This window comes from Semicossyphus pulcher, unplaced genomic scaffold (assembly GCF_022749685.1).
Source record: "Semicossyphus pulcher isolate SPU_LCO1_2020_fin unplaced genomic scaffold, fSemPul1.0.p SCAF_5, whole genome shotgun sequence".
NCBI lineage: Eukaryota > Metazoa > Chordata > Actinopteri > Labriformes > Labridae > Semicossyphus > Semicossyphus pulcher.
The window spans coordinates 15,354,708-15,370,300 of record NW_027211726.1 but is presented as its reverse complement, the minus strand read 5'-3'; the positions used below and the strand labels follow the sequence as shown (position 1 = coordinate 15,370,300).

The 15,593-nt window shown below is 41.8% G+C and overlaps 1 protein-coding gene across 1 annotated transcript; it reads left to right on the top strand.

Moving 5' to 3' along the window:
• Window positions 1-1,316: 1,316 nt before the first annotated feature.
• fam83hb (family with sequence similarity 83 member Hb) lies at window positions 1,317-14,884 on the top strand. The gene is made up of 8 exons (XM_069681528.1): window positions 1,317-1,551; window positions 6,776-6,968; window positions 7,065-7,394; window positions 8,283-8,447; window positions 8,631-8,755; window positions 9,261-9,812; window positions 9,954-12,228; window positions 12,686-14,884. Exons 2-8 carry the CDS (start codon window positions 6,846-6,848, stop codon window positions 12,704-12,706), a joined length of 3,591 nt encoding a protein of 1,196 aa, XP_069537629.1. The 5' UTR covers window positions 1,317-1,551; window positions 6,776-6,845; the 3' UTR covers window positions 12,707-14,884.
• The last annotated feature ends 709 nt before the right edge of the window (window positions 14,885-15,593 follow it).

The following is a 15,593-nucleotide window of genomic DNA, read 5'->3' as shown; positions in this document are numbered from 1 at the left end:
ACCAGGCGGGAGAGCTCAGAAACACGGCTCCCGCAGTGCCAGTTCATAACCGCTTTCGAGGACATGGGTGCTCAGGCAGGCATTCAAACAGGAGGCACGCCCTCGGGAGCAGGACTGAACACACAATCATAAGTGTGTTGCTATCAGAGGGATATAAAACAAGGTGTGTTCTGTCTGATAGACACGTTTCAGGACAAAGGACGGCCCATATCAAGCGCACAAACACAGCGGCGTGCAGTTTTACCTGTATAACACCTTGATTAAATGTCAGGTAGTTGTTGTATTTGAGTGCAAGTGAGTGACAGATAGAGAACGATATTACGAGTCAAAAAGATAAGAAGTGAAAAGTGAATCAAGCTAAACCAAAAAAGGATTGCCTGCATATTAAACAATGAATGTTAGAATGGAATCTGCTTAGAAGTAGAATTATCAACATATTATATTATCATTCTCCTTTGATAATCCATTGAATCAGTATCTATATGTACATGGGGAACATCCTAGACTAACAGTGTTACTGCATCAGTGTGTACTTACCTGACCTGCAGTGTTTGCCAAATCCAGACCATATTCAACAGGGAGGTACGGAGGCTGGTGTGGCTTATTCACATTGAAAGGGGAAGAGCTGAAGTCTGCTGATTCAACACCGCTGTTATGGCAAAGAGAAAAACAACAAGTGACTCATTTCTACCATATTTCATTGTGGAAAAATGTCTCCAAAGAAACCAAGATAAGCTTACGTAACTTATTCTGAAGTTTGGGCCACTGCAGCAGAACAAAATCAGAAGAATTCACAGCAACATCTGCAGTTAGCTAACATTAGCCACCATGAGCTACAGGGTCAAACCAGACCAAAACAGGTCTGCTAAGTTAAATAATGGCCATGAATTAAAGGCTTCATTCATGTGAGGAAGACTGTGTTGCTTCTTCTTTCATGTATCAAATAATGCAGCTTTAAACTGGTTTTACACGCAACCAATTTCCCAGCAGGCTTAAGAAACAGGAACACTTATAACATGACATATTTTAAGGTTGGCTTGGGCCCAAATTGGTAAAAAGGGTATAAAAAAGTTTACAAAAAAGACTATTTGTTAAAAGAGTTTTGGGTAAAAGTTTGGAGAAGCTTGCTCCTTCGATAATTAGCAGCCACGACATGGAGACCAGCGTTTTTCAAAAGTTCCACTGGGAGCGATCTTCCAATGGTGTGCTCGTCCCAGTGCTCAGCGGGTTAGGGAGGAGTCTCACCGGTGGGAAAGCCCTGCCTAACAGGAGCTGCCCCGCTCCTTCCTCATTCATCGCGCTGTGCTGTCCTGCAGTAGCGGCGGCTTTGGAGGTTCACACACCGCCGAGGGAAGCGCTCAGCCCGGGCCTGTGGTCCGTGTTGCCTCGTCTTGGATTTGGGTGCACACACCGGGGGGTTTTGGGTGGAGTTCCTGCCCGATCTGAGGAATGTGACGCACGGACGGGAAGGAGACACACATCGGCGGTTTCACTGAGGGGGGAGCGATACTCTTCGGTACAAGGAGAGGAGCTTTGCAGCGGAGTTAGGAGGTACGGAGCGGAAATAAAGACGAACTTTGCAAGTGCAAACTTGGACAAAAGAACTATTTGTACAGAGGGCCTATTCTCTATTCTGTCTGATCCTGTTTGAACTTTTAAGTGCATCTTATTACACAGGCCTCCTATTATTCTCTATTGTCTCTCATCCTATATTCTATATAGTTTTTATTCTATTTAAATGGTTTCTTTTTGGTTTTATATCTCCTAACTCTACCTCAACAATGTCTATTCTATTGTATTATACTCCACTAATATTGGTGTGATAAAGAAAAAGTGAAATGCCAGTAACTTTCCTCATCCTCCGCCTCGAGTTTATGGGGGATTAAGTCATCCAGGTAGCTGCTGTGCATTGCAAAACCTGAACAGTATTGTTATTATAGTCTGAGCTCACAGAGGGCTCCGCGTTGGCTGGCACTGCTGCTGGTGTCAGTCCAGCCCTTTGAAGAGACAGAGAAAAACATGGTGTCAGACAGTGTAGTTTTTGTCTGCGTTGCACTGTAATAACTTTATTTATAGCACTTTTTAGAAAACAAACTACTGAAAAACATGGGAAAAAAGACACAAAGTGCCAGCTACTGAACTGTAGTGAACCATGAGTAATAAATAATGCGTGAAAGGGCAGAGACACTTTTACAAGCATGTCTGATGCCTTGGTTGCACAATGCTATGTGTGCAGCATGTCGTGTCATTAGGCTCACTCCTCGCCCTCTAATTTAAAGATAAATAGTGAGAGATAAAACAGCTCCTTCCCTTCTAATCACACGTCCTCTCCTACAGACTTTGCTCCATAGGCGTTGATATTATCTTTATTGCAGATGCACACGGATCAATTTACATTCAGCAGTTTTGACGCAAATGAGAAACGCATGGATTTGAACTTCACCTTTACAGGCCTTCTCTCGATTCACTCGGAGTGACTCACTGGATAGGAATAGTCCGACATGTGGATATAATTTGAGGGGGAAAAGTTTGTAGTGCCAGCTTTTCTTGTGGTGCCTTTCTTCTCGTGTGCTTCTCATTATAGGTTTCATCTTGTCACACTCGCCAAACGTCCCATTCATTGCTTTGTTTGCATTGTAATTGTTACAAGGGGTCATTGTCTGCTTGTAAAGGTGCTGTAATTTAAGTGTGCGATGTATCGTGCTGTTTGGCTCTAGAGGAAGCCAGAAGTAGGAACATTTTCATGCTTTAATTGTCGGGTTTTCCACTCGAGATGACCACAGTTGGAACACATGACGGGGACCTCAGAGGACCAGTTTTTCTAGCAGTGCTGCTGCTGTAAAGGGAGGATAGGTGTCGCCATGTGTTCTCACGTACAGCATGCTTTCAGCCGACCTTGAGCCAGCCTTTTTTTTTTGTGCCATTCAACAGCTGAACTCAGGTGTGATGACACAGAGAGACAAGCCGTGCTCTGTGTTTTCCCTTATCTCTGTTTTGTGTGCGTTAATCTGACGAAAAGTGGCACTGAAAGGTCCTGACAGGAGCATCGGCAAACGACTGGCTCGCCCCTCCAAACCAGTTTTCAGGTATTGTTGTCTCGCTCCATTCACACCGAGTTATTGCTCGAAAAATGAATCGACTGAAAAGGTATGCCGGATCAATCGCGGTGTTTGTTTAGCGAGGTGTGTTCAGGTGCATGTGAGAAAGCCAGGAAGGGAGAGAAAATATTTTTTTTGGGAGTTTGTTCTTGATAATTTATGTTTCCTCAGGCTTATTTCTGCTCCTGACATGTTGAGACAGATACAAATGTGCGCTCCCTCATTTCTTCACATACTCTCTCTCCCTCCTCTCGTGAAGGAATGAAGAGAATGGGCCATTTACACGCTTGGAGTGCAAACATCTGAATATTGGGTTCATCAGCATCAAGGAGCTGCAGTCGATCAGCTGCCGCCTGGCCTTCCTGCGGTGGTTTAGTGTTTCAAACCGGCTTTGTTAATGCTACATATAGGGCAGGCTGGTCCGTGTGGGAGCAACAGAAAGCTTTATAAATAAGGGTGGAACAGAGAAGAAGAAAAGAGAGATACCGACCATCTACAGTTTGATGCTGACAGCAGTTGCTATAACAATAAACAAAGCAGCAGTATTTGTTTGAACTTCCTACCAGTCGGCCAGGTGAGGTCGAGAAAGGCGGACGTGCTTCTTACGTTGTGTTACTTGTCTGTTGTTTCGCTCAGCAGCGACCTAGAGGTCAGGAAGGTGAATAAGAAACCCCCGGGCTTTGTTTAGCATGACTATCCTCTTGAGTCATCCTGGTAGCTCATATCCACCTCAGAGGAACAGATGGAACTGGTTCAAATTGACCCTAAGGGTTTTTTTTTATGATTAACAATTTTTATAATCCATGAATGAAGTTTTAAGTGAAATGCACAACATTACTCACACTTGTGAGAATTTACTGGTTGTCTTCGTCATGTGTGATCGTACAAAGACTTTCTTTGGGAAACCAGCTACCTTAGCGGAAGCAAACGATTAATTTAAGATGCTACTTTGCTATAACTTAAAGCCCTTTTAATTTTTGTAACTGAAAGAGCAGGACTGTTGAACCATTTGAAAGGCACTCCTGGAGTTGTTTTTGGCTGTTATGTTGCCATACATGTTTGATGGCTTTTCAGAGGCTAAACAGGCAGGTGCACATCTCTGTTTGTGGCTGTTATCACACGTCCTCAGGTATGTATTTATGCGTTTCACTGCCATCTCAGCACATTTCAATCGTATACAGATCAGGCCCGAGGCTGCTAGATTTCTTTTACACAACAAATCAAAGAATGTTGGATTCTTCTTTTTCAGTTTTGTTCCTTGGCAAGAGCAGAGCTCCACCACGTTGTACGTCTAACATGCCTCTCTGCCCGCTGTGGAACTTTTAAATGGGACCGGCGGACCACAGAAGCACAACTTCTATAGCTAGAAAGGAGTATGGAAACAGGATGTCAGCCATTTTGCCATCTGATGAATCACCACAAAGCAACGTTGAGCAAGTTATCCTCAGGCTAGGCCAGGCCAGGCCACCCGATGACTCACTAGGCCTCTTAGTAAACCGGCTTCTCCTCAGTGATTGCGCGTTAGGACTCGGAGCACTTTGCTGTCAGTAATGATCTTTAAGTGTTTGTGTGGAAGTTTACAGAAACACGTCACAACCTTCTACACCAAGTCACCCTCCTCCTCAGACCCCAGGTTACCCACACACACACCCTGATCAGTTCCTAAAGCTGAACATTTCCATGGTGATACTTCAAAATAGTACGATACACTTCCTGTTTTGACCACATCTGCAACGTGCTGAAGGAACCCGCGTATGCTTCTGAGATTTACCAGCTTACTCTAGATATTTGAACTGTTCGGTGTTTGTTAACCCAAACCTCCATCAGACGACCCGTCCATTATGCAGCTGTCAGGACATCATTAAATATCAATGAGGGGTCGTCCTGGTTGGCTCAGGTGATGGTGCATAACAAGTGGGTTAAAAACAAGTCTCATGTGTGCATCCTCTTTCATTTCTCTTTCTCAATCTTACAAGTGGAAGTTATGATCTACTTTATCTTTTGGAGGAGGAACATTAATAAGCCAAATAATGTACACTAAACAATGTGGATTGAACCAATTATTGTTTGAGTTGAAGCTAGACAATTGCTTTTCTCTTCCTTAAGTTATACAAAGCAGAATATCATAAGGCCTTAATGTGTTACTCAAACAAAAATGAGTTCTTTTTTGGCATTATCTTTCAGGAAGTTGTGATAAGCTTTTTTCACTTTTGATGAGCATTTGTTTATGAGAAAAGTAATCTACCGATGAATCAATAAGGATAACACACCTAAATATTGTTATGTCTTACGGTTTGTTGTCATAAAGTGTGTGTTTGTTAGGTTATCTTTGCCCACCATCTATCTTGTTTTTTTTGTCGGTGTCTTATTGTCTCTTGTGTGCTTGGAAAAGAAGGATTTGTTACGTATCGAATGATGGGACAAAAACTGATCTCTTAAGGTCTGTAAATCTGCAAAGTCAATCCCTAACGTCTCCGCCCTCTCTTCCTGATTTGAACAATCGCACATTCACAAAACATTATGTAACAATGTTCCTCTCACTATACCTTCACTTATGATTAAGAATGGGTAAGCCTTACTCATCGTGCTCCGCTAAATCAATTGTGTTATGAGTGACAGATTCTTCAGGATGAGGTCTGAGTAGCAACTTGAAGCATGACGCACCAGTATGAAAATTAATTCAAATATGAGAGGACCTGTCTATACAGCTCCCCATGCCTTTCCCACCTCTCGCTTACACCTCCTTTTCTTTTCTCACTTTCTCCTATTCGCTTTGGTCGTTCTCTCGCTCTTGTTGTGTTTTACTATCCTGTTGTTCTTTGTTCCCTTAACCATATAAACAGTCTCAAAGGCCAGACTGGAGCCAGATTCAGTTAATCATTGGTGCAATCACAAGCAGGGTACAAAACTATTATCACATAAACCGGCCCTTTAAGCCAGGTGTGTGATGCCATAAATGAGAAGTAAGTCGAGTGAATTTAAATCTAAAATTACCATAAAAATGGAGAGTAGGGTGAATGACCGCAGATAAAATATGATAAGATAACCCAGATGATGCCTTATGATGACTTATAGTACAGCTAATGACTAAATAGGTCATAAAGTTTGTCCTTGTAAGTAAGATAGACCTCTTTGTATTGTTATTTCTTACTGTTTTATTGCTCCACGGTCACCCAGTCAAATATTATATGGCAGTAGTTGTCATGTTTTTGAAGTAGGGCAACAACTACTCTGTTTTTCAACAACATAAATGGCAAAATGATCTGCATAAGAATTTGCGTTGACTGCATCCATTTGCCTTGAAAACTGGTAAATGTTTCTTTGGGAAGGAGAACACCTCTGCAGTGATTTGTCACCACTGTTAACATCTGCTGGAGTATAAGCCTGTGGTATTTCGTGCCTGCAATAGTGCGTTAAAATGAAAGGCGTATTCGTTTAACTTACCGCACCGGCTTTGACTTTGCAACAATAGACGCTTTGTGCAAGACGTTATAGGTAATCTGGCGACTCGTTTATCCTGACTCAAAAGCACTCTTCCTCTCACCGCCCGAAGGAACAATCAGTGCAGATATGAGTTTTATATATCTCTGATGGAGATGCAAACATTGTGCCTCACATTTTTGTCTCCCAGTATTTGATTGTGCACTAACTTGTCATTCTTTCTGACTTTTTTGCAGAGGTTAAAATTGACCTCCTTCACCTATTCTCAACCCTGAGGCAAGACCTTTGACCCCTCTCTTTCCAACAATGGCACATCGATCTCAGGCTTCATCGATTGGTGATAACCCCCTCGACCCTAACTACCTGCCCCCACATTACCGTGAGGATTACCGTCTGGCTATTGATGCTCTGATAGAAAACGATCTTAAGGTAACACTGCAGTTTATTTAGTTAATATGTTATTATTGGTAATTATGTAATATGTAATTATGATGTAATGAATTTGGGTGTCTTCTATCACTCTAGGGCTACTATGACTTCCTCCAGAAAGCAGATGTGGCCAATTTCCTGGCACAGCCGGAAATTGAATTCATCAAGTCCACAGTCCAGGCACCCAACTTGTCATCGAGCATGCCAGAGCTCACATACCATGAGCATTCTGAGGCTGATGGCTCCTCTGATACCTACTGGCCAATGCAGTCCGACCTGGCTGCCCCAGGGCTGGACCTGGGCTGGCCGCTGCCGCAGCACAGCTTCGTGGGGCCCACAGAGGTCACCACATTGGTCAACCCCTCTGACCCAGACATGCCGAGCATCAAGGAGCAGGCCAGGAGGCTCATCAAGAGCGCATGCCAGGTGAGTTAAAGGGAGGGAAAGTAAACAGGGAATGAGCTAAACTTGCATATCAGGTTTGCTTTTGCTTGAGGTATGTTTTAGAAATAAATGGCATCTTCAGCAAAGATCAAAGCATGCAGCATTAATTACTTTTTCTTACCACTGAGTGACCTGTTTCCCCATCTTATCTGTGTGTAATGTACAAGTCAAATGTTATCTACAAAAAAAGGCAGATAAAGGGCTGCCAGCGAGTATTTTATACATGGGATATGCTAGCTCAGTGTTTTTAATCCTACGTATGATCTGCCGACTTTTCCACCACTCCCTTTCAGAGAATTATTTTACCTGCTGGCCCTTGGCTAAATTAAAAATATAATTACCTCAACTGTATTTGCAAAATTGGATGAGCAGTTAACCCTGTTGGTGTGTTTAGACATGTCTGTCCTCCATTTTTGTCTGTGTGATACACTGGTGTAAAGTTACTTATGTACTCATGGTGCGGCCCAAAAGAGTTTTGTAATTTTAAATAAACGTAGTGAAGTAGTTACTTAACTTCACTTTAACTGTGATGTGCAAAATATTTGCAAAATTTAAATTAAATATTGACTGTTTCAGTTTCTATAGCAACTAAATTATTCGTAACATTCTACCTAATTTTCTCAATCTACGTGCGCACATTACGTACGGCTCTTTGAGTGCATAATGTGCTCTGCTTTATCTCCTGTAGCTGATAAATAACGAACAGATGCCTCTACCACACTTCTTGAAATTGTGAAACTGTTCATGTGTATTAAATAACTTTAAAGAACTGAAAAGAAAGAAAAGAAAAAAGGGCTACATATAATGATAACACTAGACCAACAAAGACTGTATCTGACTCGTTTGCTTTCATTTTCTGTTCTACTCCAGGTTATTGCGATTGTGATGGACAAATTCACAGATATTGACATTTTTGCGGACCTTTTGGATGCAACAGCACGACACGTTCCTGTTTACATTCTACTGGATGAGCAGGAGGCCCATCACTTTGTCTCTATGGTCATCAACTGCAAAGTCAACTTGGACCTAAATCCTGTGAGTCTGCCTTTTCAGTTAATTTCCCCGAAAGACTAGCTTAACAGTTAGCTGTCCTCTGGCATTTAATTGTGTAATTAAGTACCTATATTTACTTTTGCTACTGCCCATATGTGCCAACAACACAGAATTTCTATTAAGACTTGCATGTGTCCATAACATGATTGAAATTTTGTTTTACAGATGTTGCGCGTCAGGACTGTGGCAGGAATAACCTATCATTCCCGGACGGGTAAATCATTTAAAGGGCAGGTGAAAGATCGCTTCCTACTGGCTGATTGCAGGGCTGTACTCAGTGGCAACTACAGGTCAGTCATTTAATTGGGTTTATTAATTAAAGGGATAGTTTGGATTTTTTGACCCCCAGTTGTATGAAATACTTGCCAGTAGTGTGGCGGATGCAAAAGCTATTAGCTTACTCACCGAATCCCGTGGTTGGACTGTCCGGTTCTGAGCGTAGAAGAAGTAGTCCCAGTGAGATGCCAGGGTCATGAAACCAAAAAAATGGATCACCATTGCCTCCGTGTTGTTTTTGTAGGGTTAAAACATTTTGGTTTCATGACCCTGTTCCTCACCGGATATATATTACCGTATATACCGTATATTATTCTACGTTCAGAACCGGACAGAAGTCCAACCACGGGACTCAGTGAGTAAGCTAATTGTTTTGCACCCGCTACACTACTAGCAAGTATTTCATACAACTGGTGGTCCAGTCCAAATCCAAACTATCCCTTTAAGTTAAATTTCCCCTATCCGTTCTTTAAATGTAACTATTCTAATTGCCCCAACTCTTCTTTCTTTCTTTTATAGTTTCATGTGGTCTTATGAGAAGATCCACCGTTGCATTGCCCACCTGTTCCTCGGGGAGCTGGTTGCCACCTTTGATGAAGAGTTTAGGATTCTCTTCGCTCAGTCAGAGCCTCTAGTCATCGACCCAAATGATAGAGCAATGTCTGACACCAGCAGCACTAGCAGTTACTTCAACAGCCAGTTTGGTTTGAAGAGGACCCAATCCTTGCGTAACCCCATTGGTTTACGCAGGCAGCCTGAGATTACCTCTGGCTTCCCTTATGGAGACTCTGATCGTAACCCTGCTATTCCTTTCCGGAGGACCGATCCATTTCGTCACACCATTGAACCTGGGCCTGGAATTACAATTGGGAAGTATGCACAGCAACAGTTTCGTTTGCAGCAGTCGTTTCTGGAGCAGGGAAAGTCCATAGTTTCCAGGCAGATGGAGATGAGCAGCACTGCCTTCAAGAGGCACAGCTATGCAGAGGGAACACAGGAAAACTACTCATCTTCAAGGCAATACATGAAGCACAGAGTCATGAATAATCTGGATGAGACAGACTTCCACAGGTAGTCAAACCTTCAATGATTACTGTTGTTTGGAATCTGATTTATTCAGATTCATCACATGTATCTCTATCTTTACACATACGCATGAATTAAGTCTTTATGTCAATCAAACAAATAAGAACTATTGTATCTTCTTTTCAGGGAGCAGACCAAAAGTAGCCATTTCTACAGTGAAGGGCCCGGGCCAGGTTCTGGCCAGGGACACTACGACAGACTCCGAGGTCGTCCTCCACACCTCTCCATTGACCAGTATTCAGAATCAAGTTTTCGTTCGGATCAGGAGCCTGGAAATTATGCCAGAGAGTACTTTTCATCTGAGGATTTGAGAGGACCTGAGGAGCACCAGGGACCTCCATTAGCTGGGAGGTATGGAGGAGGGTCCTCCAATAAGAGGCCAACAATAGGTCAGGCGTATGCCTGTCAGAGCTCACCCACACAACCCCACCCACCAGAGAAGAAACATTTTCCAAAACAATCTGATCAAGAGTCTGAACAAGATACAGAAGCTAAGCATGGCATGAGGAATTGGAGAATCCATTCTTATTTAAGCTCTTATGAGGACGGTGGAGAAGAAGGTCTGGCACAACCCATGGGGCCTGATGCATTTGAGGATCCATCTCAGGAGCCAACTGAAACTGAAAGTTCATCTCGCTTTGGAATAAAGGAGCAACTAAATGTTCCATCTAAATCCAGACCAGATGTCCTAAGACCACGCTTTGGAAAGCCCATCATACCTGAGAGCAACAGTAAAGAGAGGGAGGCTGCGAAGGAGAGAGAAAGAGAGCCAGATAGGGGCACAACAAGAGAGGTGGGCGTTGATGTGGAGGGTTCTGATCTCCTCCTGTCCAAACATGAATCATTCCGCTCACGTATTAACCCACTCCTCCAACGTAGTTCTCGTCTGCGTTCTTCGCTTATATTCTCATCTTCCAAGGCAGAAACGCACAGTGGTAGCCTAGGCCTAAAACCAGCCTCAGAGACAGAGGAGGAACTAGACTCTTTACGCACTTCTTCAATTGTGGCCCAGATCCTTGAGAAGAGAAGGTCAATGACACGTGAGCCTTTTGAGTGGAGGAAGAAGGCTGAGGAAAAGGAAAAGGAGAGACAAAAAGAGAAGGAGAACGAAGAAGAGGAGAAGGAAAAAGAGCGACAGCGAGAAAAGGAAAGACGATTGACAGATGAAATAAAAACAAAAGAGGAGCCTCCGAAAACTAACAAAGAAGTAAAGACAATACCAGCTGTCGAGAAACCTGAAGAACCAAAGTCAACATCTATGAACATGAATGATCCGGCCAGTCGACTGCAGTATTTCCAAGACCTTGCTGCCAAGAGAAAAGCCTCAAAAATGGGGACAGAGTCATCCCTAAAAGCCCCGGAGCCTGCTGAAAAAAAGCCAGACCTTTCTGATAAACCTCCCGTAAACACTGCAACAGCTCCAAAAATCCCAACTGTCTCCATCAGTTCAGCAGAATCTGAACCAAAGAGGCCAGACATTTCTGCAAAGCTGGCCGAGCTCAATCGCAGATCTTCATTTAGTTCCTCAAAACCACCAATCATCACTGCCAAGCCGTATGTGAGCAACCTGAAGCCTTCAGAGCCAACTCCACCTCCGAAAGAGGAGACTTCGTCAGACAGTCAAAAGAAAGATATATTCAAGTCTCTAAAGCCCCTTGCCTCGCCAAAGATCTTCAGGAGGGACCCGCTGAAACTCAAAGGACTGAATCCTCGTCGGATCTCCTGTGGTGAAGAGATGCTGACCACAGACGCTACAGATGCAGAGAAGAGCGAAATGAAAAAGAGCCGCTCACAAAGTTCATCAACTTTGCCACGTGATGACAGCAAGGAAGGACTGCACAAAATGATGGGATCTAATGCGTCCATCAACACACTTGGTGAGGCAAAGGGTGAGGGAAAGACACTAGACTTCTTAAAGAAGCAGACCCAGAGGCTCAAGGGATTCCTGGGGCCAAAGGATAAAGACAAGAAATCTAGTGGAGACGATAAGGGCATGAGCCCGGTCATAGAGATCACTGACGATTCAGGCAAAAGGCAAGGTTCATCAGGAAAAAGTCCTACCACTGACCAAACGGCAGCCAATCACAAGACCTCAACAAGCACATCGGGCCCACCCCGATACCAGGCCCAGGGCAACTCCGTTATTTTCAGTAGCAACCTAAGAGATGACACGAAAGTCATTCTGGAGCAAATCTCGGCCAACAGCCAGAAGAACCGACTGGAGCGGGAAGAAGCAGGAGGAGCAAAAGAGAGCGGCGCCGAGGAAAAGGCGCTCGAGAGACAAAACTCCATCAAAAAGAGTCGATTCCTGCGACCGCCAGGGAACGTCCAGGAGCGGGAGGGATTGCTGAAGAGGATAGAGAGTTTGAGGAAAGAGAAGAAGGTCTACAGCCGCTTTGAGGTAGTCTATCACAGCAAGGATGATTTTTGCAGCTTGGATGGGAGAGACATATGATCATAAGAAAAAATACAAGCAGTTAATACATTTATAAGTGGTCCTATAGAGTATATATTTTTGCAGTAGTATAAAGGACACTTGTGTGAGTAGTACAAAGGTACAATAATGGGGAGTGCATTTTAACAGAACCATATCTTTGCAACATAGATTGCCGTTCATGTTTGGGTATTTCATTTTTATTTTTAATAGAAAGTTTGTGAGTTTGAAAATGGACATAAGTCTTTGAAATGTTGATAGCAACCGCATTAAATTATACATATTTTTAAAATGAATTATGTATTATATAGATTACCCAATTACAGAAATACCGGTAAATGGACTGTAACTAAAGGACAGTCAAAAAGTGGTTGAAGTTGATACGTTGTTGAATTCACTGTTATCCCTTTTGTTCTGTTAACAGATGGGGAATAACCTGGGATAACGCGAGATGGAGCAGCGACCTTTTATACGGAAACTATTTATGCAAGATGATCACAAAGACCAATTGCCCATATGTGCCAACGACACTATCAGAGTACCTCTGTGGCTCCACTGCAGCCTTTTCCTGGACTTTCACACAAAGTAATAAAACTTGAAAAGACACTATATAAAAATGCTGAAAACAAACTTAGGTCACTGAGTTTGGAATGTGCCTGTTTGCCAAGACCTGGTACTACTTTTACCTTTTATGGTGACCGAGAGAAAGAAGATTGACTCTGCTTGCACATTGGCTGCATGGGGTAGTGTTTCACCAAACAGAAAAAGGTAGGGCAATTTACCGATAACTGATCTTGTATGAACATGACTTAGGGAGTTGGAGAGGATAGAAGAGAGACGGTACATATTCCTCCTGAGGGAATATGAAGGAATAGAGTTAGATGAAGAATATAAGGTTGTAAATTTAAGTGCCTGTGAGATAATAGAAAGTTAGGATTAGGACCAAATCAAAATGAGAAAGTGTAGAATGTGTTTAGTAAAGTTGAAGCAGCAGCAGTAAAGTTTCAATCCTGTAGTGAACTTCGCCCTCTAAAGGGAGCATTATGTTCCTGTCTATAAAGGCGTGTAGCAGCTTATCAGGGTTACAGATGTCAAACAAACAGTCAGAGACGGCAATTAAAGCTTTTATGGCAAGTGGAGTGGAGTTAAAATGTACAAGTCTTTATTATGTTTTGGGGAAAAAATGTCAACAGTTGCCCTTTTTTTTTTTTTTTTACATGACTCAAAAATGTTCCCAAGCTTTTAAATAAGTCGTCACCTCTTAAAGATAGAAGAGACAAGGAATGGCTACATTCTGCTGGAGTGGGTCATTGCCTACTTAATCAAGTCGTCAAACTTCTTAGACCGACGCCCTACACGGGACTCCTTTGTTCGGTCTTAATGAACAGATAGATTTAGTTATATGGTACAGCTCCCAGGCTGCTTAACAGCTCGGCAGAGCATCAAACAATTTAGTTCTTGTGTTTTTGTACAGTACATCAAAAGATTGGAGGGTCTATTGCTATGTTAACACACCGGGGGTTACAGTTTTCTACGTGGGATTACGTTGTAAATATTTATATAAAAAGTGCTTGGTGATATTCTAAATTAACAAATTAGATTCTGGTCACCCTCACTGTACCATCAAAGTGCCTTGTGTTCATGTTTAATGATGTGTAAATATGTGGTCTAAGCTGTAAAAACTAATCAGCATTAATTTGGGGTAAATTTGTTTTTTAAAAGCTGAGATAGTATTACTTTGTGTTTGAAAAAGTCTATTATTAAATGTCTTTAAAACTGAAGTTGAATGTTGATGGTGTTGGTGTAAATATCTTCAGTATGTTTATATAATGTAGCAGACGGTTGCACTGTTTTCATTCATAGGCTCTTTAGATTCATAAAATAAAACATTTGACAACAATGTTCCTACATTTATAAAACTTTATAAACAAACAACTTTATATATCAATAAAAGGTCAGATGAACAAAGTACCACACAAGAAATTACTACTGGCACCAACTTATCTGAAATCACAAATGCTAGATTATTGAGATCATTACTCACAGAAACATAAGAACATCAGGTTGTTACAGAAAAATAGCTGAGAACATAAAATTAAAGGTAACATTTTACATTAATCCAGTCGGTATAAATCAATAAAATTGTGACTAAATTTATGGTTATTTTCATGACATTTTGAGGTCAACTGAAGTTTTAGTTTTTGATGAACTGGTTTCGCAGGTTTCTGCAACCGTCGGATTGAGGGAATCCAGAATCTGACATTTAGAACTTTTACTGTTTCCACTTGACAAGTCTATTACTGCTGATTCTTTAACACGACCTACACATGTGCATTTTGCTCCTCCTCAGTCTCTGCAGGTGTAGCCCTTGGCTGCTTCGGTTTCTTCACCTCCTCTAGCTCTTCATCAAGCCTGAGCAGTTGAGCCAACTTCATTTGTTCTTTAAGGAAACAAATACAGATCAAAGACTTTGGAAATAAAAGACGACACTATATTCTTGCATGCATGTGCAAACACTGTAAAAGGTTACTTACCAGCTGATAAAAGCTGACTTTTTGCATTCTCAGCACTCTCTATTTCACCTGGGAGCCTTTCTGGAGTCTAGGTAAAACATTGATAGACAAAAGTCATAAACAATTTCCACAAAGAGTCACATTTTCACAATTCTGTTTTAAAGATGTGGGTGAAAATGTAGATGGAAGAACTCACAAAGACAGAGTGCAGATTCTTATGCTGCTCCATCAGCAGATGAAGTTGGTTTTCAAATTTCATGCTGTAAAAAAAGGCTGACTTTAGGAAATCTACATGAAAATTATAGGTTGTTTGATGAGTGTTTAGAAAAAATATATAATTGCACTTGGAATAGATACCGCTGCTTCCTGTGTTTAAGCTTATATTCCTGGATTTCACATCTGTACTGTTCCAGCAGTTCATCACTTTTCTTGTTCTGCTCTAACTGCCTGTAAAAAACATTTAATACTCATTACAATATTTCTTAAAATATATACATGATTTCATCTATTCTTACATTGTGCTCAATACACTTTAGGTTTTAAAAAAGGATCACATATTAACTGTGATCAACACTTTTATGTGTTGTTCTGTGATTACTCCACAGACTTTTAGACATTTATTTAATATGTTGTAAAATTTGAATCCATCTCCAGGTAACGGGCCATGAAGAACAGGTATATTAATATGTAAATCTGTTGTGCGTTATAATAAATACAATATATCATCATCCATTGAAGAGCCTGTGAGAGAAAGCAAAAATGTACTACCCAAGGGTGCAGTGTATTAAAGAATGGGGCACTATTTAAATGCAGTCTATT